The sequence below is a fragment of the Dendropsophus ebraccatus genome, chromosome 4 (genome assembly GCF_027789765.1).
Source record: "Dendropsophus ebraccatus isolate aDenEbr1 chromosome 4, aDenEbr1.pat, whole genome shotgun sequence".
In the NCBI taxonomy this organism is placed as follows: domain Eukaryota; kingdom Metazoa; phylum Chordata; class Amphibia; order Anura; family Hylidae; genus Dendropsophus; species Dendropsophus ebraccatus.
Window position 1 is genome coordinate 171,832,270 of NC_091457.1, and position 24,992 is coordinate 171,857,261.

At 45.8% G+C, this 24,992-nt stretch overlaps 1 protein-coding gene across 1 annotated transcript in view; it reads left to right on the forward strand.

Annotated features, from left to right (window-relative positions):
* SEC23IP (SEC23 interacting protein) overlaps positions 1 to 24,992 on the forward strand; it is a 72,282-nt gene that overhangs the window by 40,285 nt on the left and 7,005 nt on the right. Inside the window, exons 12-17 of the mRNA XM_069967743.1 lie at positions 1,183 to 1,278; positions 1,362 to 1,529; positions 9,304 to 9,459; positions 9,591 to 9,693; positions 9,785 to 9,970; positions 10,050 to 10,209. Of these exons, the coding sequence (XP_069823844.1) occupies positions 1,183 to 1,278; positions 1,362 to 1,529; positions 9,304 to 9,459; positions 9,591 to 9,693; positions 9,785 to 9,970; positions 10,050 to 10,209 (869 nt within the window). The remainder of the gene's footprint in view (positions 1 to 1,182; positions 1,279 to 1,361; positions 1,530 to 9,303; positions 9,460 to 9,590; positions 9,694 to 9,784; positions 9,971 to 10,049; positions 10,210 to 24,992) is intronic.

The window sequence follows — 24,992 nt, forward strand, 5'->3', positions numbered from 1 at the left end:
TTCCCGCTGCAGATGCAGTAACTATATAATAGTTGTTCCAGTGTTCCAGTTGTTTTGTCGTCCACTCTCCACAATCACCGCGCCGGTCCGGATCATCCCGAGTGAGATGTTGTAGCAGCTGGATCGTGTAAGGTGCCATCTGTGTGTACCAGTATCCGTCTAATGGACGTTGGACTGATGCCACACAACAGGGACATATGCCAAGTGCTTTGCTGTGGGCTTGTGGTAAATGCTGCCAGGATGGCGCTGATGTTTGGTCATTGGTGACAGTTTTCATACATCCAGATTTAGGCTTATTCAACACCAAACTAGTAGCAGGAAATTTGGCGAGCAGTTTGCTGCCTGTGGCATGTGAGATGGGTGGTCTTGTAGGGTTTCAGTCTGCTGCAATCACCCGGGTACTGCATTCACCAGACACAATGTCTGCCCGCTCCTCGTTGGTGACCCTCTACTAATAAGAAACCTGCCAATAACTCCATAATGAATAAAGTTATGGTAAGAATGAGAGCACCATTTTTCTTGTGCAATTTTCTGTGTTTGTGTCATATGACACCCTTCCCATTGAAAAAAAGTAAAGTTGAATCCAAAATGGTGGCTTCGCAGATGGCCGCCATGGGCGTCACCCGGCCTCAAATGTTTTCCCCCTCCCATGTACTAATATGCCACAAACGGTAAGCTGATATCCGCAACCATATATAGATGCACAACCATCGAGCCATGTAATAACCTCAGTAAGTAAGCACTGATTTAGCAGATGGTCGTTCCCTTACATTAAATGTTGGCCCTCAGAGTAAGCCACTGCCAGTCTTCTCTAGAAGCGGCTGATCTCCAGAGAACAAAGGGGTCAGACAGTTGAAATCCAACATGCTCCACCCCCTCCCCACCCAAAAAAAATATGACTTGGAGAAGACAGGAGGCCTCACACACATTGGTGGTTTGGTGTTACCCAGATCGACGTTTCTAACATGTACGAGGGGTCTTTAGTCCTGTACAGATAAGGCAGCAGAGCTGATTTCCGCTCTGGTTGCCTTATGCCTAAGTTAGCAGTACCACATGTGTTCGAGGTGTCTTGTATCTTTTAGATACTTGTAAGTCACGTGGCAATGCTAGTGTGTACAACCCCCAGCATCTGCCCCACCCAGGGCTGTGGCTTTTATTTGCCTGTGTTTTTTCCTTTTTTAGCTCATGTGCACAGTCGATGACCTAAAGGAGATGGGGATACCTCTGGGGCCCAGAAAGAAGATGATTAAATTTGTAGAAGAGCTGTCTGCTCGACAGGTAAGCGGTGTGGGCTTTATATGCGTGCCTCTTCTCTCACATTGTAGGAGCACATTATCATTGAGTTATTCTGTTTGTGATAGATGGAAAAAAAAGTCACCGACAAGAGGAATCATCAGACCAAACAAGAGGGAGCTTTACCCAATGATGACAGTGGTGGTTTGGAACCTCTGAAACGGAAATTACCAGTCGGTGCCTCAAGCTCCTCCATACATGTGGATTATGAACATTTTGAGACTGGGACTGGACAGGTAATGGCCATCATAGAGAAAGTGGGTGATGACTGATGTGAAGCAGTCACAGGCATGTCAGGACCTTGTATTCCTCTGTACCACCCTCTGATAAACCAGATATTACACTTAAAAAAAAAAAAAAAAAAAAAGTTAATATCCAGCGAATCTAGCTTATGCAGCACGGGCATCAACTAGACAGGCACAAAGGTCCTGGTAGGTGTCATGGGTAACTAAAGCCATGCTGACTGCATCCCACAGCTGCTGGAGGGTCCATAGAGCCAACACCACTATGAAGAGGTTTTCTCTCTGGGAGTAGATTGTGTGTTTTCTTCAGTGTGCTATGGCTGCAGCAGGGTGTGTGTGTGTGTGTGTGTGTGTGTGTGTGTGCTTGCTACAGTTCTTTATCATTATGGCTGACCCCTCAGCACATAGAGGCTGGAGACTGGCTGTTCCCACTGCACACACAGGAGAAGCTGCTTTATATCTTTCCTTATTCCCTCAGAAGTCTTCCCAGCATCATGTAGGACATTAAGAAGAAGCTGCTGAGCCCGATCTCCTGATAATAACTCCCCTGGGATCTGATCGGCCATTTGTGAAGGAGCTGGAGTTAGAGCTGCGGCTTACTGACTCTACAGCCCTGCTCATTAGAGAGGACAACTCTTTGCCGTTGTCCCCTTTTACCCAGACGCCCTATGACAGCACCCCTGGAGAGGACCTCCCACCGCAGGACAAGAAACCTGTGAAGATAAAAGTCTGACACTCCTCTCCACACCTCAGTTAAGGTTTCCTGTCCGGCGGATGGGAGGCCTCTGAAGAGTCCCATATGGGATGAAGCTCACCCTCTCCACGCCGGCTGCAGGTCCCCCGTTAGCCTGACACGCTGTGGGGCTCCCTGAGAGCAGAAGTCTGTCTCCGGATAGCAGCCCTAAGTCTGGTCTGAGCTCCCCTGGTGAGGCGGATTCCTTCCCTCCAGCCCCCCAATCCTTGCTGGTTTGGTGAGTAAGGGGTGCTGGGGCAGAGCGGGCCGTGCCTGTCTCCTCGGCCAGGGCGCGCGGGGGGCTGTGGCGTGCGTTCCGCCTTGCATTCCACTGGGAGGCGGGGGCGCGCGTCGGGCCCGTCAGCGCGCCGGATAGCGTCATGAAGTAGGCCGCCGGAAGTGACGTCAGACGCCGGAGCACCGCATCCGGTACGAAGTTCGACGTCTCCTGGCAGTACAAAAGGCCAGGGGACACTTCCGACCTCGTCCATGCCTCCTATAGCGTCCAGGAGCGGTGGACTCAGCCAGCCAGCCTCACCTGCCAGGTGGATATTCCGGCCTTCAGCATGTCTGAATCTTCGGGCAGGAAAGAAAAAGGACGCCATGATCGCTCCTCCAGGTCTGACAAGTCAGAAAGATCAGACAGATCAGCCAAGGAGAAGCATGAAAAACCCAGCAGACCAGAAAGACCGGAGAAACAGCCTGAGAGTCCGGTACCTGGGGTGATGGGATACAGCATTGGTGAGCGTATGCATTTCTACTTTTGACTAATATAGCCTTTGTATGTGGTTTATTTTTGGCTTCTGATAAAACCTCTAAAAAGGCCACTTCAAAGCGCCACCATAAGGAGTGTGGAGATTGTAGAATTCCTTTACCCGATGATCATCCCAGATCCTTGTGGCAGCCCTGTGTTAATAAATTGGTGTCTCAGGAATCATCATCTCTAGCCGACACCTTTAAAACAGATTGTAAGGGATGAAGTCCAGGCATCCCTTAGAGGGTTTGGAGTCCTGGGTCCTACAACCTCCACTCCAGCTATGTCTATTACCTCTGTCAATGCTGAAGATGACTGTCCATCTGAAGCTCCTGTATCTGATAAAATTATTGAAGAAGGGGAAATTGAATATATTCCATCAGATAATGAGGAGGGTGGTCCATCTTCTAGAGTTCTTTTCCCTACTGAAGATATTGACCAATTGATTAAAGCTATAAGAACCTCCATAAATATTGACGAAATTAAAACCCCGTTATCTGCAGAAGATGCCTTATACGAAGGGTTAACCCCTAAGAAAGCTCGCACCTTCTCACTCCATAAAAGCGTGAAAGCCTTAATCGATAAAGAATGGCAGAACCCTGATAGAAAGTTTTTCATTCCCAGGTACTTCAAAAGGAAATATCCTTTTGAGCATGGTGACGCTAGCACCTGGGATAAAGCCCCGGCCATCGATGCACCAGTAGCAAAATTGGCAAAGAAAAATAGACTTCCCTTTGATGACATAGGCACTTTATCAGACCCTATGGATAGAAAATCTGAGTACTATAATAAGAGAACATGGGAGGCAGCTACAGGTATCCTTAGGACAAGTATAGCTTCTACATGCGTGGCAAGATCTCTAAGGGTGTGGCTTGCAAAGTTAAAGACTCAGATTAATGACGACCCTTCTTCCTGGTGGATATCCCTGTCCTAGCTAAAGCCGCTGATTTTCTTTCAGACGCCTCTGCGGATAGTATTAAATTAGCAGCAAAGGCGGCTGCACTTTCGAACTCTGCTAGGATATTACTGCTAGGGGAAAACTTTGTGGCATTCCATGTGATGGCAATCTTCTTTTCGGGCCTGTTCTAGACTCTATTAGAGAGAGCCTCTGATAGGAAAAAAGGTTTCCCCGCTCAGCCAAAACAACAGGAAAACTTTAGACAGAAAAAGCAATACTAAAAGCCCTTTCGTAATACTCAGGACAATAAAAGATTTAGAGTACCAGGGAAGGGAAAAGGATACATCTTTAACTCTAAAGACGACAGACCAAAATCTTCCCAACAATGACGTTCTCCCGGTGGGGGGTCGTCTGTCTCATTTTTCAGGGGCTTGGAGGGATATCTTCCCCAGCCCTTGGGTTTTAAGTTCTATTTCCGTAGGACTTCTCCTGGAATTCAGGCGTTTTCCCAGAGACCGATTTTCTCCCCACCAGGAGACTTACAGACCTTGAGAAACAAAAAAATTATAGAAACAGAAGTTCTCTCCTTAATACAAAAGCAAGTATTAGTCCAAGTTCCCCTAGACCAACAAAAGAAGGGTTTCTATTCACCTCTCTTCCTAGTCAAGAAGCCAAACGGGTCATTCAGGGTAATTATAAATCTCAAGGGACTAAACAAGTATCTACAATACAAAAAAAATTCTGTATGGAGACCTTAAAGTCCACAATAAACCTTCTATTCCAGGACTGTGTGATGGCTTTCATAGATCTGGAGGATGCCTACTATCATGTACCTATTCATAACTCCCATAAAAAATTTCTAAGAGTGGCTGTCTGGATAGTAGACAAATGGGTTCACCTCCAGTACAGAGCCCTTCCCTTTGGGGTCTCCCAAGCACCGAGGGCATTCACAAAAATAATAGCAGATATTGCATCCTTCATCAGGAAGCGGGACATAATATTTTTACCATATCTGGACGATTTCCTCCTAGTGGCGGACTCGGTAGAAAGACTACATCACCACATCACACTAGTTTCCGAGATAATTCAGAGGTTAGGGTGGAACATAAACCTGAAAAAAAATCGAATTTACTACCCTCAAAGCAATGTGTGTTTCTTAGAACTCTTCTCTTCTCTCATCTCTGCAAATGTCTCTTCTTCCCTCCACAAAGCAGGAACTGATCAGACAGAACTTTGGACTTATTCCTTACCCAGACACCTACACTAAGAGCAGCAATGTCTGTTCTGGGTTTCCTCACGTCATGCATACAGTCAGTGAGATGGGCTCAATACAGGACAAGACCTCTACAAAGAGACATTCTAGAGAACTGGGATGGTCACCACCAGTCTCTCAACAGGAAATTTCTATTAAGCTCCACGGCAAGGGTAAGTCTGCATTGGTGGCTAGTCCCTGAGAACCTAGAAAAAGGAGTAGATTGGAACCCTTCACAGATAATAAGAGTCACAACAGATGCCAGCCCCTGGGGGTGGGGAGCTCATACAGGTCAGACCTTTGTCCAGGGCGGGTGGCCTCAACAACTCAGACACCAGTCCTCGAATTACAAAGAACTGTATGCTGTCTTCCAGGCCTTACAGGACCTTTCCCCTCTGTTATCATACAGAGATGTACAGATTTACTCAGACAACACCACAACAGTGGCTTATATCAACAAACAGGGGGGTACTAGCAGCGAGATCTTTTTATTTGCAGAGAACAACCTACAGTCCATATCGGCAGCCCACCTGAAGGGAAGTCTGAACAAAAAAGCAGACTTTCTCAGCAGGACCAGGGTCAGTCAGACAGAATGGTCCCTCAATCAAACAATATTCTGCAAGGTGGTAAAAAGGTTCGGTTCTCCAACGATAGACTGGTTCGCATCGAGGAAAAACAAAAAACTAAGAAGATTTTGCTCTCTAGACCCAACAGAGAATCCAACAGCAATAGATGCATTTGCTCAAGACTGGAGCAAGGAGATGGGATACGCCTTTCCTCCAATCAATCTAGTTCCCAGGGTACTGAAAAAGATACTCCAGGACAAGGCCAGAATGATCTTGATAGCTCCATTTTGGGCAAAACGTCCGTGGTTCACACTCCTGAGAACCCTGTCAGTAGACCAGCCGTGGATTCTGCCGGAAATCAATGACCTCTTAACCCAGGGACCAGTAGTTCATCCAATATCACTGCACTTACACTTGACTGCATGGATGCTGAGCGGCTAATTCTGAGAGGTAGGGGGCTGTCAGATTCAGTAATTAACACCATGCTGGCCTCCAGGAAAGACGTAACCTCTTCAATATACCTAAGAACACGGAGAGCCTTTCTAAGGTTTACACAAGGCAGACAAGATCCATTAGGAGAACCAAACATCCCTCTTATCCTTAGCTTCCTTCAAGCAGGCCTAGAAAAGAATTTAAGGCCCAGTACCCTCAATGTACAGATATCTGCTCTTAGTACCTTTCTAAATGGAAAATTAGCTGTCAACTTGCTAATTAAAAGGTTCATCACAGGGGTGGTAAGGTTGAATCCTCCTTCCAGGAATTTAGTCTTGGAAGCCCTTACAAAATCTCCCTTTGAACCACTAGACTCCCTGCCTATAAATATTCTATCCCTCAAACTCTCCTTTCTTCTTGCTATCACCACAGCTAGAAGGGTTAGTGAGATACAGGCCCTTTCAGCCTTTCCCCCTCACACTCAGGTCCTGGATGATAGAGTAATTATGAAAACCCTTCCTTCCTTTCTTCCCAAAGTAGTATCGGCGTTCCACAAGAATCAGACGATAGTCCTCCCTACCTTTTGTAACAATCCTTCCAATGGTAGGGAGAAAATCTTTTATAATTTAGATGTTAGAAGATGCCTCACTAGATCCTTACAAACTACAGAAAATTTCAGAAAATCAGAGAACCTGTTAGTCCACTTTTCAGGAATTAATAAAGGGAAGATGGCCTCTAGACCAACCATTAGTCGCTGGATTAAGCAAGCAATTACTCTGGCATACACTTCTCAGAGTAAGGAGCCACCTTCTTACTACTTAGCTCACTCTACAAGGGCTATGGCAACCTCTTGGGCAGAGAAGGCAGATGCTTCCTTAGATCAGATTTGCAGGGCAGCAACTTGGTCTTCACCACATACCTTCCTACATCATTATAGACTTCAGCTAAACCCTCTTTCTGATCTGTCCTTTGGTAGGAAAGTTCTTTCTGCTGTAGTCCCCCCCCCCCCCCCCTAATTAAATTTCTAGTTTTTCCTCCAGGGGTGCTGTCATAGGGCGTCTGGGTAAAACCAGAATTACTTACGGTAATGATGTTTCCGTAAGCCCATGACAGCACCCCTCTGGTATACCCATCCTTATTATTGTGATTAGTATTAATTGGCAATTGGTTAAATTATTTATATTTTACTAAGTGAGAAATGTTTTTCCGCTGGAATACTCTTAGAGAACTGAGGTGTGGAGAGGGGTGTCAGACTTTTATCTGCACAGGTTTCCTGTCCTGCGGTGGGAGGTCCTCTCCAGGGGTGCTGTCATGGGCTTATGGAAACATCATTACCGTAAGTAATTCTGTTTTTCCCCAACTTGGTCCAGCCCTGTAATCCACACTAACCCCAAGCAAACACCAGACCGAGAGGGGAACCAGCACGTGAGAAGTCCAGCCTTGTTTACACGGTCCACTAATGTTTAAAAGCATTTTTTTTTTCTTCCCTAAATACTACAGACATCACTTATAATTTGGTAATTTTGCAATGTGCTCTGGCAGCGGCTGCTGCTGAGAATGTTATCCTCTTCAGGTTTTTAAGTGATGCTGTCACCCCCGTTGGCAGAGACATCACCAGAATCCAGACCATGAGTTACAGGTGTAAGGTGCCTTATTGTCCAGTCCCAGCTGGTGGTCATTAGGAGATGAGATGTATACAGATTCAGTTGGCCCCCTATTTCTGTGCCTGTCCATTTGCCTTATCTCCACTCTGGCCAGGTATTCGATCATTGAAGCCGCACAGGCAGCCATAAGAGTATTACACTCTGCTAGTGACTTAGGGCTCCAAAGGGCTGCAATTAATTGCTCTGTGTAATAAAGACAACAATTATCGGCTGATTGTGTCTTTAGGTTCGGACCTAAAATCATCGGCCACCGGGCGAACATCACTACGTGTAATAGTGACACATGGCTACGCGTAATAGTGATTGTACATGTAATAGTAACATATGGCTCTGTGTAATAGTCATACATCACTCCATGTAATAGTGACACGTGGCTACATGTAACAGTGATGCTCTGTGTAATTGTGAGTTCTGTAGCTTAGACCGCTCTCCGCAGTGTCTGAAGTGACCAGCCACGGCACTGTCCTGGTGATTGGCTGATCACTTCAGACACTGGATATCAGGGAGCCCAGAGTGGGAAGTAGAACTTTTATTATTTTACAAGGGCTGCACAGACATCACTAAAGATATATACAGCCTTCGCTGCTCTATTATTGTGCTGTATGTGGCCTCCAGTAAGTGAGTGCCGATCTAGCAGATGAAGTCTTCCCCTCCAGTGTCTACAGACACCTGTGTAGATGTCCATAGTTCAGATTATAATAAAAAATAAACTCCAGGCGATGCATCGTCACACTCTGGATATTAGATACTCCAGAAGTTATATACTTTAGATATCCAGAGACACAAACAATAGTGGTTACCCTTTTGACTTTAAAATGGATTGGATTGAAATGGATTTAGTAGAAGTGCAGTGACCACAGTTGTTGACTTAGGACTTGAGATGTGCTGTCACTTGCAGATTGGAAGGGTTCTGACTAGAGATGAGCGAACCGGGTTCGAGTCGATCTGAACGCGAACGTTCGGTATTTGATTAGCGGGGGCTGCAGAACTTGGATAAAGCTCTAAGGTTGTCTGGAAAACATGTATACAGCCAATGACTATATCCATGATTTCCACATAGCCTTAGGGCTTTATCCAAGTTCAGCAGCCCCCGCTAATCAAATGCCGAAAGTTGGGGTTTGGATCGACTCGAGCATGCTCCAGGTTCGCTCATCTCTAGTCCTGACTGCTCAGATTTGATGGGGCTGTAAGGTTTGCTAAGCTATCACGTTCTTCTTGCATGCACAGCTCTGTTCCACTGAACACTCATTGATTCACATTTGCAGGTAAAATCCAGAGGAAGCTCGGTTCTTGTTCTCCCAGTCAGTGGGAGTCTCTAAGTTTGGACCCTTCTATCATAATCTTTTACAATTTTAGGACATGCTGACAGAATACACCTTTTAAGAGGAGGGTGGTTGTGGATTCCCGTTACCACCATGCTCTTTTTGTGGTTATGATAGTGTGCAATAATCTGTATGTCTTCTTTCTAGGTCTCCATCTGCTATAACTCTCTGGATTTTGAGCCCATGAACTTCTTTGCCCTTGGCTCCCCAATTGGCATGTTCCTTACTGTCCGAGGTGTGACCAGGATTGATGACAAATACAGGCTGCCAACCTGTAAGGGCTTCTTCAACATTTACCATCCGGTATGTTGGCTCAGTCCTGCCCCTCCTAAAACAGTGTAGCTGAGAGGTGTACATTCTCCTTTTTTTTCTTGGCTGTAGACATTGAATTGCCTGTATGTTCAGATGCTTATGCTATTGGCTTTTCTCCTTAGCTTGATCCTGTTGCCTATAGATTGGAGCCAATGATTCTACCAGATATGGACTTGAAGCCTGTCCTGGTCCCACATCACAAGGGCAGGAAGCGGTTGCATCTGGGTATGTGACTTGTAAGTAATGTTAGTAGTTTTTTTTTGCCTTGAGAATGCTCTACAATGACCCACAATGCACAATTTTTTCTGCTGGTCAGAGTTGAAGGAAAGCCTTAGCCGCATGGGGTCTGACCTCAAGCATGGATTTATCAGCTCCCTCCGCTCTGCATGGCAGACCCTGAATGAATTCGCCAGGGCACACACGTCTTCACCTCAGCTTCAAGCAGAGCTGGAAAAAGTGGCCGATCAGATTAAAGAAGAGGAGGATAAACAGCAAGTGGAAGGTGAATGCAATGTATAGACCGCCTAAACTTTTGTGAACACCTCCACACTGAACCCTTTCTTCTTTCTACTAAATTGTAGCTGAAAAACTGGAGAGCTCAGAGTCTTGGAGAGAAGAGGAGCTATCTGTTAAGGTTGGCATGTTAAACGGGGGTCGCAGGATTGACTACGTCCTCCAGGAGAAGCCTATCGAAAGCTTTAATGAATATCTGTTTGCACTACAGAGCCACCTCTGCTACTGGTGAGTGTCAGGGTGTGGGGAGTCTGCATAGGGGTTGCTGAGAAAAATTAAGGCTGGCACTTGATCAGCCCTGTTCTGCGCCTTCATGTAGCCTCATCATATTAGCTGGTAATGCCACAGGTAACCATCAGCCATTGCACGCCATCATACCACTGTTTGTTGTTGCTGCCAGTAAGCATAGAATATTTATAGCACCTCTTACACCCTTTTTGTATAGTAATAGCATTAATAAACCTGAGTGCATTACCTTTCGTGGGACTCTTCTGGCAGAAGCTTCACATGACGGTCAGAGCTTTAAACCTCCCACCAGAGAAGCTGCTCATTGTGGACACACAGAATTCATCAAACAGATTATAGGACATGGGTGTATGTACCTTAGGTGACCCAAACTTGCCACTCCCAGACCCCTACCCCCAACCTGGCTGTTGCCTAAACCACTGTGGGGCGGCGCACATCTCCGCCCGTGCCATAGACCCTATTCTATGCATGGGCGGATTCTGAATTCTGCAGAAAGAATTGACATGTCACTTCTTTCGGTGGAATGCAGAATCCGCCCGTGCATAGAATAATGTCTATGGCACGGGGCGAGATGCACGCCGCTTCGTGTGCTTACGAGCGACTGAATCTGCCGTGGGTCATACGAGCAAAAGAGAAAAGTGGAAGGGCTCCTCCTAGTGCAATATCGTAGTCAATGAATAACAATTGTGCAGAGAATGTCTCTCAATGCGCTCACCCTATTGTGTTGTGCAACGATTATAGGCACAACACTATGTCGCACATAATTCCAATACCGCAGCTCAGCACAGGACCATCCACACAAGGTATGGAGCAGATACACGAAAAAACAGGGTCCTTAGAAGACTTTAGGAGCCTAACAAGATCCTCCACGGTGCATAGCGCAGGTGTATGTAGTAGGAAGGGGTAGTCAATGGTAAGCTCCGCAGTTGCAGCTACCAGCAATTATGACTCCCGGCCAAAATAGTGACAAAAAACAATAAAGCTAATTTATTAAAAGTAGCGACGCGTTTCGGCACTATAATCCATCAGTGCCTTTCTCAAGCCAAGTGGCTATAGTTCTCCAAACTGGAAAAGGCAACCCCCACAGGGCCAGAGCTTGGTCAATGGCATTCTGAGTTTAGATGTTGATAAAGGGATAATTCTGGTTCTGGATCTTAGTCCCTTTGGTCCGCTCCTAGTCTGGTACCTTTGTTTCCTGTATAGGCCGCTTACTCTGTATTATATATAGTATACACACCCACCGGTCCTTCTCCCACTACTGGAGTAACATACAACCCTCGCAGCTATGTATAAGACTATTTTACTAATAACATAAAGATGACAAGACACTATACATTATATACAGATACAATACATTACATAGAGAACACAACCACACACAGCTGCCTCCTTTCCTACCCCCCTGGATACCAAGCACCATGTGACCAATCCTGTGTATGTATATACAGTATAACATATATCCAGATCCCACACCGTATCCTGGATCTATACTTACTATCACAGCCACATCCAGCAGGCGACCACTAGTACATGTACATATAGAAACTCATGCTTCCTAGAATATCTATATGTACACATATACAGTCTACCGTGATGCTATTATACTTATATTGCTATATACACACACAGAAGGCCACATATATTATACCTGTTCCTAAGTGCTTGTTCGTCCAGGGCCGCAGGAAAGAGAGAGAGCGACCTAGAGGGTTAGGGCGGGTTCACACTACGGAATTCTCGCGGACAATGTCCGGAATTCCGTCAGCTGTCCGCCCACACATCTGGGCGCTTTTCTGCCAGCCCCATAGACACCATTCTTCGGGCCGGTGTATTCCGCTATACGCTGAAAGAAGTGTCATGTCACTTCTTTTAGCGGATCGCGGAATACGCCGGCCCATAGAATGGTGTCTATGGAGCCGGCGGAAAAGCACGTGCCCGTGTTGGTCGACAGCTGACGGAATTCCGCGGACGTTGTCCGCAAGAATTCCATAGTGTGAACCCGCCCTTACATAGGTTATATCCCCTAGGAATTGTCCCAACCCATCTATGGACTCCACCCTAAGACCCCTCATATACCTTACAGTGATAGATTACAGTGGGGGAATGGAGAATGGTGACCAACTGATTAAATTATCTTCTTCCTGGACTCAAGGCCTTTGAAATGCTAATGTCCAAATGGTCTTTAGACACAGTGAGAGCTCAGTGACTGCCTGCTATCAGTATATACTATATACCCGTACCGGGTATATAGTATATGTGGTCACAGCTCGAACACTATCTTTCCATTTTAGGATATGCCTTTCTATTTCCCAGTGGTGCACTGCCACGCTGAGTATGTTGGGGACAAAGGAAGAAATAGATGTGTAAAGCTTTAGGCATCATTTTTTCCATAGCTTTGAGATCACAGGTAACCCACCAATTGTCCCTAGACACCATCCCTGACCAAATAATGAAGGGGCCATACAGGGGGGAGGAAAACTCTGCTAAATCAGCTTTATGATGCGTTCACACCTACAGGTTATCCAGTGCTACAAAAACATGGCCACTTTCTCTCCTGACCTTCACAACTGCATCACAGGAGTTAACTCATGCCCTAGGGACAGGAAAAGCACAAACACAAGAGGTTAAAAGCCCCTCCCCTTCCTACTAGCACCAGTGCTTTTCCTGTCCCTGTAGGGCAGGCACGAGAGGTGGGGGATCCATGGTGAAGATGAGAAGATCCCCCTGTTTGAAGATTTATTTCCCCTTACCAGCAGGGATCCATCGGGGTTTAACCTCCTTCCTTCCCATGGAGGCCGCTGGCTGATCTCCGGACCTCTCCTTTGTATACGCGCATCCCGGGACTGGTCGTGCTGTGGCCTAGTGGTCTGTGTTTGCGGCCTACTTCCAGACGCAATGTACGGGCATTCGGCGGAGGTTAGGCCTGAGGCCTAGTCTTTCAGCGGAGCCTTCAGTGGGGGGAGCACGCTGACGCCATGTGCCGGAAGAGACAGAACTTCTGGTCTTCCGAGGAAGCCGGGCGGCAAGTTTGGAAAATCTGCAGAGTTGTGTGTCATCCTTCTGAGGTCTGATCCACTGCATCACCTGTGAGGAATCCTGCTGCAGACTAGACGCCTCTGCCGCTGCCGGTGGTAAGTATGCCAACTAAAGTCTGCTACACTTGGGGGAGAGTGCTAGGGGTCAGCTTTGTATAGTTCTGACCGTCCCAGTTTTCTATCTCCCTCTCTTCTTCCCTATACCTTTCAGGGCGATATATATTACTCTGTGTGGGCACCAGCATGCTGTCTTCACCTTGGTGCTTAGGACTGTGATATATATACTTATGTATGTATGGATAAGGTTTTGCTCCTAGCATTATTTTTGTGAGAAGGAGCTACTCCTGTGAGGAGATTTACCTGTTACTATGCGGCCTCTCTCCTTCATTAACAAGAACATAAAATATCCTGTTTTTATGTCATTATAGAGGCCAGTTCTTCCTTCCTATCTGTTCGGTCAGATAATGAAGGTTGATATGGCAGCTGCTACACCTATTGCTGCACCTTCTTATGGCTTTAGCAGCTTTCAGCGTACCGGGGGTACCTAAATCTAGGAGTCACAGGCCCTGTCCTTCTGCTTCTAGGTTTGAGTCTTGTACATTATCTGATTCAACTATTTGGATCCAGTAATTTTATCTCTAGGCTTCTCTGCTCTATCAGATTTGATACACAGTCTAGGGAATATATTTTCCCATTTGATCTTACCTTCTCTCTGACTTCCACTGGGATGGAGGATACACAAGAGGGGTGATCTATTGGAGATGAGTTGTTTGCTGGTCTTAGCATGAGGAAGCTGGTTCCTATTCAGCAGACCTTTCAGGCCTCATCACTGATGATTAACAAGACCTGGGAAGAATGAGATTTAGACACCCAGGTGGTTAGAGTTACTAGTAATCACCTTGCCATTTGTAGGCTCTTCAACTGAGGCCAGGAGGATTTGTACAAGTCTTATAGACTGTTACTTTTCTCTTGTGAGAAATGTTGCTGCTACATGTGTTCTTGTGCAGTACATATGGGAATCAATCAGAGACGACCATCAAAAAAAAAATAAAAAAAAAATAAATAAATATATATATATATATATATAATATATATATATAATATGTTCCCTCGGGAACACATTATTGATGTGTCTTTTCTTTTGTAGCGATTCCTTAGCCTTCTTGGCTGATTCCTCAGCAGTGATGGTCCGTATGATGCCAAGAATTGGGTTCTACCTTTTCTGCCATAAGTCGCAAAAAAAAAAAAAAAAATCTGACAATCCCATTCTATGCAAGGTCTTCAGTCTGCCCTTGATAGCATCTGGGAAATTCTTCTGTTCTAATAGACCTTCAGTAGTTAAGAAGTATGGGTTCAATGTAGCACCAAAAAATTCAGGAGCATTATAGGAGGGAGGTCTATGGACCTCTCCCAAGGCCTCCCAGGACTACACCAGGTCACTATCCTGGAGGTGGGGGGAGATTCTGGAGTTCAGGAGGCCTGGATGTGTGTCACCCAAGTCAGCTGGATCTTGGACCTTTTTCTCCAGGACTTCAATATAGTCATCCTCTCCCCCCAAATGTTTCCTAGTCCACCTACCTTCTCAGCTCCTTTAATCAGGACTCTTCTACAGTGTCTAGAAGCCGATAAAGCCCTGTGTTGTGACCTCTGTCCCAGTGCCAGAGTTAGAGAAGGGGCACTTTTCAGCTATTCCTTATTTAGTAAGTGAACGGAACATACAGGCTTAGTATGAACCTGGAGCCCATCAAACTTTCTGATTCAGAGGATTCAAGATGGAATCCATGTAGTCTACTACTCAACTTAATCTATAGGATGCTATGAGGGTGTTAATCGACTTAAAGAGATGCTTCTACTATGTTTCAACTCTTTCTTTAGTAGTAGTTTGCATGGGCAGTTGTGTCCAGCATTATCAATGCAGTGCTCTCTCCTTCGGGATTCATCAGCCCTTTTGCATCTTCTCTAGTTTATGGGGGAGTTGATTCCCTACCTTCATCGGTTTCGGATAAATATTTCCGCCTGTCTGAGTTTTCTTCCTTTGACAGATTCCACATAGAAGCTGTTCAGAAAATGACAGCCAGTGATGATCTTTTTATTTCTGGGGGTGACCGATAAACAATCAGTAATCGGATCTCAACCCAGACACCCAAAATATATTTGGGGATCCTCCGGATTCCTAGGTAATAATGTCCTCTCTCCCCTCAGATTAAGTATCTCTGGTGGAGAAGACTAGACTGTTCCCAATGTAGGAGGCCTGTTTACACTTGAGGACCATGTCCATTTGGAATCTATGACCACTTATTTTCCAGTGACACCTTAGAATCAGACTCATTCTAGATTCTTACTGTAATAAACCAATAGACTTGTCATTCTGAATCAGGCACAGGTATCCTTTTCTCCACAGGTCTGGTGGTCTCTATATGTTGGCCTACATGGCTTACTTGAAGATGGGGGTTTCTTTGTATCCTTCTTCCTAAGATAAGATTAGTCACAGACGTTGGCCAGTTGCTGCTATCTCCAAGGACATGAAAAACAGGAGTCCGTGGAGCCTCAGCTGCGAGTCTTAAAACACGGGATAGCCTGATATCTCTAGGGCTTTTCATGATCGCAATACTTGCACCTTTAGTTAGACATTGACAAAAAGGGGCCACCCTGGTGTTTCCCTATTTATGTTCCAATACTCGCAACCGAGTGGGACTTAAGGGGCTATTTATCAGGGTGGTGTAGTGCTCTCCCTATCATGGAGGCACCCCGTGGCAACAGGCTAGAGATATCTGGCTATCCCGTGTTTTGAGACTCGCAACTGAGGCTCCACGGACTCCTGTTTAGCATATTTAAATTTTTTGGGGCATCAGTGGAGACTCTTGAGTACTTCATTGGAATTTTTTTCACTGTTCTCCTTGAGTTCAGTGATAACTGTTTTGTTTATCTCCAAGGACCGCAGCAAGGTCCTCAGGCCTTAGAGCTGCAGGCAGTCGGGTGCCTTACAGCAGGCAAAGAATATCTGGAATCTTAACAATTCACATCTTATTGGACAACAGTACCACTGTGGCACATCTGAGACACCAGGAAAGTGCAGAGCAGAATTCACTTCAATCCATTCAGATTGGATCTTCACCTAGCGGAGCGACATATTTATCCCTAACAGCCACATATCTTACGATTCACATGGTTTATCATAGCAGTCAATCCATTTTCATGAGTGAAGGGTGTCCCAAGGAGGAAGGTCCAGATTTTATCCCTCAATTCGGTCTGCCTCTGATTTTGTTTGCAGATTTATCAGAACAAGGAGGTGTAGAAGTTCTTTCGAAGCGATGTGGCGGTGGATGTACTTGAACAGTCTTGATTTTCAGTCTTGTATACATTCCTTTTATCTTTTGGTTCTTTCCTGGGACACTACAGGAAATCCTAACAGTGGAAATGGCTGTCATTATCCGGTACCATTTCGGCCAGAAGGTGTAGTCAGGCCTTGTACGGAGATGGGTCCTGGAGCCTCTGGGCTCTTCCACTTTGGATTTGAGTTTTCGCCTTCTATTTCTTCAGGGACCAGTTCCGTCCGGATCTGTCAAGACTCAAGATGTCGACCTGAATCCTGAGTCTATGTTTAGGAGCAGAGGCCTCTCTGAGGCTGTGATTCCTACAGTCTAGGAAAATGAGGCCGTTCTCTTCTAGGATATATCTGAAGGTCTCAAGTCGGCCACTCTTAAGGTGCATGTTGCAACCTTATGTGCTACTTATTATATGATATATCATCTGCTATTACTTATTATATCATATATTATCTGTTTATCATTATATCATATCTGCTATTAAATAGCAGATATATCATATAATGATTATCATTATCATATATCATTTGCAATTAATCATTGTATCCATATCTGCTATTTATCATGAATCATAGATGTGTTAAGAACTTATGAGGAACGCTTTTAATCGACATTTCCCTTGGGATTTTAACATTGTACTTGAAGACTTTAATCGTCTTTCCTTCCAAAACTATTTGGAGTACAGTCTCAAGTTCCTGTTCTACAAGACAGCCATCCTGTGACCATAATCTTAGATAAGATGAATCGGAGACCCGCACACTGACTATCCATGACTCTTACTGTCTTTTCCAGAGGGACAGAATAGTGTCACACTGATCCCGATTTGTTTCCGTGGTGGTGCCATCTTTCTTTGTCTTATGATCATTCTGTATCAACTCCAAAGATGATTAAGGATGGAAATTTTATTCCTGGACCGTAGGGAAACTGTAATATAGTTCCTGGAATCCTGTAACACCTGGATTGATCTTCATTCAATTCCAGAGGAAGAATATACTGAAGAGATTTCCAGCAGTTTCTAGCTGGTGGAATGCTGTATGGAAGCGTAGGTATAGGACTTACCTTTACCTTTATTGCTCAAGGCCCTTTCATTCAGGGCTGCGTTCACTTCTTGGGCGGAGAAGGCTTACACATCTTTAGATCAGATTGCAGAGCTATCACCTGGTCTACTACTATTGCCATGCATCGTGGTTGGCAGTTTCAGCTCAGTGAAGACCTGGTTTAGTTAGAAAGGTCTCCAGGCTGTGGCCCCGCCCTAGGGAAAATTGTTGGTATTTCTCCTGTGGTGCTGTCGTGAAAGTGAGGAGAGAAAATAGTATTAGTCTTACCGGTAAGACGTTTTCTCCAAAACCTTCACGACTGCACCAACATCCCTCCCTATATTGTATTGCTGAATATAATACTCACGTGGTGCTCAGAAATTGTTATGCACTGGTGCTAGTAGGAAGGGGAGGGGCTTTTAACCTCTCGTGTTTGTGCTTTTCCTGTCCCTAGGGCATGAGTTAACTCCTGTGGTGCCGTTGGTGAAGGTTTCAGAGAAAACGTCTTACCGGTAAGACTAATACTATTTTTTTCCCCTACTGTTGTCTCCAGTTCAGGTGTTGTTTGCAATTAAGCTCCATTTCACTTCAATGGGAGGGGCTTTGAAACTCAATTCCAAACTGGAGACAACAGTAGGGGGGAAAGTGGCCATGTTTTTGTAGCGCTGGATAACCCCTTTAATGCATTGGATAAGGAGGACATTTTTAAATGCTCAATATCATTGCCCCAGCATGAATGGCCAGTAAAAAGGAGAGATAAAACCTCTGTACGTAACTGAGGCCAATGTAAACTCCCAATACCTCTCCAACTGACCTGGACATGGTTCAGTGGGTACCAGGTTCCCACTGTGAGGCCTGTGCTCAGCTCTTTTCCCGGATCAATATAAAGCGGAGTGGCCCACTATCCAGATTGTCCAGGTAAAACCCAACAACAAAGAGAAATGGTTAACAAGGGCAAACATAGGAGTGAAAACTATCTGATTCGCATTTCCCGGCACACCCAGAAGAAAAGCAGTGGTGGCCGCCCCTATTTGGAACGAATGAGATGTGTGAGACAACACTTTTTAAAACTGTAAAGTGGATAGGGTGGATCCGTCCTGCTGGACAAATAAAGGACCTAAAATATGTCTGGCCTGACGTAATGTTATGGACTCTCCTTGTAGGCCACAGGGTTACTTAAAGGAGAAGTCCGGCCAAAATTAATTTTTGATATGTTGTTACTTATGAAAAGTTATACAAATTTCTAATGTACATTAATTATGGGAAATGCACATATAGAGCTATTTCCCTTAATTTAGTAGATCAGGAAGTGTTAGAAATATCTCTGAAGAAGTGACGTCACGACCCAGGGTGTAATTCCTATGGAGTGTCCAGCAGGGGGCGCTCTCTATATAGAAGTCTATGGGACTTTATTGTTTCTATGGGTTTCTATGTAATGTAATGTAATGTAATGTAGTGTACAGTGCTTTATTGAATGAATACATCTATGGAATACTTTGGGGAGCAAGTGTCCTTGCTCCCCAAAGTATTACATAAATGTATTCATTCAATACACAGTAAGCCCGCCGATCCGCCGCATTTCCGCCGAATTTCCGCCGCATTCCCGCCGATCCGCCGCATTCCCGCCGATCCGGACCATATACATTGAACTACAGCTCCCATCATCTGCTTCTAGTATGAACAGGTGATGGGAGCTGTAGTTGGGTAAGGGATATCACATGCCGCCGGGCGCAGGGGGGAGCCGCTCAGTACACAGCAGCTCTCCCCCCTCCTCCTTCCGGGATAACTTCCGCCTATACCAATGCTGACTCCCTGCCTGGCCGCCGCTCTCCGCTCTCCCCCCCATACATACCGGCTCCCGATGCATCCTGGTGTCCGCGCTGATGCCGGGAGCCGGTATATGTGAGCGGAGAGCGGCGGCCAGGCAGGGAGTCAGCATTGGTATAGGCGGAAGTTATCACGGAAGGAGGAGGAGGAGGGGGGAGAGCTGCTGTGTACTGAGCGGCTCCCCCCTGCGCCCGGTGGCATGTCATATCCATTACCCAACTACAGCTCCCATCACCTGTTCATACTAGAAGCAGATGATGGGAGCTGTAGTTCAATGTATATGGTCCGGATCGGCGGGAATGCGGCGGATCGGCGGGAATGCGGCGGAAATGCGGCGGATCGGCGGGCTTACTGTGTATTGAATGTATTGAATGAATACATTATGCAATACTTTGGGGAGCAAGGACACTTGCTCCCCAAAGTATTCCATAGATGTATTCATTCAATAAAGCACTGTACACTACATTACATTACATTACATTACATTACATTACATAGAAACCCATAGAAACAATAAAGTCCCATAGACTTCTATATAGAGAGCGCCCCCTGCTGGACACTCCATAGGAATTACACCCTGGGTCGTGACGTCACTACTTCAGAGATATTTCTAACACTTCCTGATCTACTAAATTAAGGGAAATAGCAGTATATGTGCATTTCCCATAATTAATGTACATTAGAAATTTGTATAACTTTTCATAAGTAACAACATATCAAAAATTAATTTTGGCCGGACTTCTCCTTTAAAGGGAACCAATCACCTAAAAAATCGATATGAGGCCAATCTGTGCTCATACACCCTCTAACACACTTTCCACACATATGTAGCAGCTGCCCCTGCCCCATACACCCCAAAATCATACTTTAAACTTGTCCCACGCTGTATGCTAATTCCTCTCTAGTCATGGCCTGGGGGCGGGGTTTGGCTGTAATCACTCCTCCTATGGGTGTCATTCACTGCATCATCATCCGGGGGCGGGCCTGGGACTGTGTAGCTGAGATACAGCACAGGGGCTGCCTATCCCCCCTGTGCTGTGTATGTGTGACCGGTCCTCTCACACAGGCAGCTGCTGCTTTACACAGTGTCCCTGAATAAGTGGTTCTAACCCAGAAGTGTTATATGATTCATTCAGGGACGCTCTTATCCCCCTCCGGCAGTTACTGTGTGTGGCCCCCTCCTCTCTCTCTCTCCCTGGGCTTCTGGTGCCGCTCTGTCTCTGATGCTGTCACAGAGGGAGATAAAGGGTGTGACCCCCCCCCCCCCCCCCCCACACACACACACCAGGAGGAGAAGGGGGACCGAGAAAGAGGAGGGGGGATAAGAGCGTCCCTGAATGAATGAATCGTATAACACTTCTGGGTTAGAGTCATCCATTCAGGGACACTGTGTAAAGCAGCAGCTGCCTGTGTGAGAGGACCGGTCACACATACACAGTACAGGGGGGATAGGCAGCCGCTGTGCTGTATCTCAGCTACGCTGTCTCAGCCCCGCCCCCCGGATGATGATGCAGTGAATGACGCCCATAGAGGTGTGATTACAGACAAACCCCGCCCCCCAAGGACATGACTACTTGGCCTGGCTGTGACTACTTGAGAGGAATTAGCATACAGCGCGGGACAAGTTCAAAGTATGATTTTTGGGGTGTATGTGGAAAGTGTGTAAGAGGGTGTATGAGCACAGAGTATTGGCCTCATATCGATTTTTCAGGTGACTAATTCCCTTTACGCGTAGAGAGATGAGCTCTCCTATAAGGAAGGCACCAAAGAATAGTAATTTAAATGATTTAAACAGTAAAACATCATATTCAGAAAAACATATATCCTTTAGGGTCCTAAGTAGAGCCCTTAAGGTGTCTGGAGAGAAAGGCTTCAAGTTCAACCCAGACCATTAAATAACATAGAAATGACAGAGCCGTGAGGACCCGCCGTGCACTTGTAGTGGAGCACCCCTGCCATGATCCTGAATGCCCTCCTCATTATCTGCAGTAGCCAACCACAGCTGCCATATTGGTATAGGAGCGCCTTGTAGTAGGAGCTAGTGCCTGCTCAAGTAGCCTCAAGAGACCTCTGAAATGAGACTCCATAATGATGAAGGGTCTATCATCAGGCATAGATAGGCAAGTTCAGAGTCCCGGCTTCAGCAGCAAACGGGATAATGCATCTGCAAAGTCATTTTTAATACTAGGGGCATGTTTACCCTTAACCAGACAATGGATTTTGTTTTTAAGGACAGAACCATTTTTTTTTTTTTCATTTGTGTTTTTCACTTTTTCCTCCTGGCCTTCTAAGAGCCATAGAGCTTTCATTTTTATCACCTACAGGGCTGGTTGAGGCGTTTTTTTTTTTTTTTTTGTTTTTTGTTTTTTTTTGTTGTTTTTTTTCCACAATATGTAGTTTTTATTAGTAGTATATATTTTTTTTTATTTACCTTTTTATTTTTTGATAAAAGTGACTTTGCAATCCTTGCTCTTTTTTCCTCTCTCCCTTTACACTATTTACCATATGGGAATAGTATTGTTACAGCTTAATTGACATTTGCACACGCTAATATATATAGAACATGTTTTTGTGTTTTATAAAATAGTAAAAGGGGGTCATTTTAATTTTTATTGGGGGAGGGGCTCCTGAGCTCGCTTCATAGAGCCCCTGCAGATAAAGTCTTAAATGTATACTGTGACGGGGCAATTATCAGAGAACACACAGGGATGAACCAACTGATTAAAAAGGAATAAAATGTATTGAATCCCACTGGATTAAGCAGGGAGTGCTACCCAGTAATCCGAGGCCAGTAAAGTCCCCCCGTACGGATTTAGCAGTGTCTCAGTGATGGCTTCCCCTCGATCCCACTGAGGAGATGAGCTCCTATCCGCTCCCCTATCCGCTCTCAGATCCTCATAGAACTTCTACTTCCAAAGACCCCAGGATCTGGCCGCAGCTGCAGCTCCTGGCTTCTTCACCTCATCAACTTCCCCATGTGTTCTTTGTCTTCTGGTCAGTACGTTGGAGGTGGGGGCCTGTATAACCTACAGCCCGCTGCTTCACACCTAGTATCTTCTCTATGTTCCCCAGCAGAAGGTGATAAAAGTCCATGCTGCTCTGCCCCCTTCCTCCTCCTCCTCCTCGCCTCTTTAAGGATATTTAAGGGGTCCACAGTCTGGCACACTGTCACAGATACCATGGGTCGTTTAGGCACAGACTTCCATGGCATACATTTATATCCATTGCTGTTAAGGGGTTAAACCAAATATTACTTTGTAGGCAGCAGAGTACCAAGTGGCAGCAAGGAGATGACTGGAGAAGACTACCAGGAGGACTTGCTAATCACTTGGACACCGCTAATGTTGGTAACATGAAATACGAACATCTGGTTCCAAATCGACTTTCCCCCCAGCTCCATTGCCACAACCACTGGGAACAGCTCCAGACAATTCACAGAACAACCAAGCCAATTCATGGCAAGCAGAAAAATGCACCTCCAATACTTAACAAAATCACAGATGGGGGTACAGAAAACAATGAAAACATTAGTTTTAATGTCAACTGCTAAAACAACAGTCCCCACATGACAATCATTGGACACAAACTAAAAACTATAGGGAGCCAGTGGCCTATAAGCCCCCTACAACACCAGATGCGAGTCACTGAACATATATAGTAACACTAGTAGATGTGATCCCTTACCATTTTGATGTGTTCATGTAGACTTGTAATCCAATTTCTGGCAGGGTAGGTCCAGATCACACTGGGTAGAAAGAAAAGGGCACAAAAATAGATTAACCCCATTATGCCCAGCAGGGAAGATGTGATGAACTACCCCTGCTCGCACAGGGTCTATGGAGCACTCGTCCTAAGAAGGGTGACCGCTACACCAATCTGCCCCTAGTAGACCCTCCACACCTGTGCCCTACTTGTGACTCCGCGTTTCTTCCACATCTAGGCGTCCTCAGGGAGAAAAATAGCAATTAGGCAAGAAGAAAATAAGTAGCAGAACACAAAAAACAAACAAGCCTGGTACCTACATACGAAGGTTCCGGCAGCTATAGGGCCAACTAGTAGTGAGTCGCTCTATGGGGGTGATGATGCATAGACCGTGGTCTGACTAGCATCAAAGAGGCTCTACCTACTCACACTGGCAGAGTCAAGGAGGTCTGGCAGTGGCTCAGTGTGAGTAGGTAGAGCCTCTTGGATGCTAGTCAGACCACGGTCTATGCATCATCACCCCCATAGAGCGACTCACTAGTCGGCCCTATAGCTTAAGTATATAGGTAACAAGCTTGTTTGGTTTTGTTTGGTTGTTTTTTTGTGTTTTGCTGTTTATTTCCTCCTTGCCTTTGTGTGGAGGGTCTACTAGGGACAGACCAAGGGGCAGATTGGTGTAGCGGTCACCCTTCTTAGGACGAGTGCTGCATGGACCCTGTGCAAGCAGGGGTAGTTCATCACATCTTCCCTATTGGGCATAATGGGGTTAAACTATTTTTGTGCCCTTTTCTTTCTACCCAGTGTGATCTGGACCTACCCTGCCAGAAATTGGATTACGAGTCTACATGAACACCTCCAAGTGGTAAGGGATCACATCTACTAGTGTTACTATATATGTTATGTGACTCCTATCCAGGAGCTCGTATAAGCCACTGGCTCCTTATCGTTTTTAGTTTGTGTCCGATGTTTGTCATGTGGGGACTGTTTTAGCGATTAACATTAAAGGTGACCGCTCCAGACAAGTTAAATTTTTGAGTATGGGGGGGGGGGGGGGGGAGTCCTCACAGTTAATTGACCAAGGCTCTGTACACAAATGAAGGCCTAAGGGTATGTTCACACTGAGTAAAACAGGTAGAATACTTTGGCGGAATTCCGCCTGTCTCAATGTCCCATAGCCTGACTATGGGAGAACGCGGGCTCCGCTCAAAGAAGTGACATGAATTCCGCCTGTTTAACTCAGTGTGAACATACCCTAAGGCTGCATTCACACGTCAATGAAGCCATTCACATCATCCGTGCCACAGATCACCCCGGCGCCCAGCAGCAGAGATGACAGGAGAGCATGATGTGCGCTCCTGTCATTGCATCTACTACTCACCTTTTCCCCAGTGCTGACCGGCTTCATGTTCACCAGAAAGTGGCCTTCTTCTCTCGGGAGCGCAGTCCAGGCCACTTCCGGTGAGCATGTGTAGCCAGCCTGCACCTGGGAATAGGTGAGTAGTAGATGCGATAAAAGGAGCGCACATCATGCTCTTCTGTCATCTTTGCTGCTGGAGGTGGTAGGACGGGATCCATGCGGGGGGGGCTCCAGCTAGGGGATCCATGCCGCGGCCCTCCTCCAGATCGCAGTGCAGATTGTGTAAATAAGGCCTAAGTTAGATACGTTCTGGCTGCAGGAAGCACCATTGTATTGCAAGAGGAAAACAGACCAAACTTCTAAATTAGCCTTTCTTGGTTTAGTGATTCTAATGAAGTTGCGAGTGTGTTTAATCCTAGAGATGAGCGAGTAGCACTCGGTAGGTATTCAATTGAATAATACGCTATTTGATATATAAGACCGG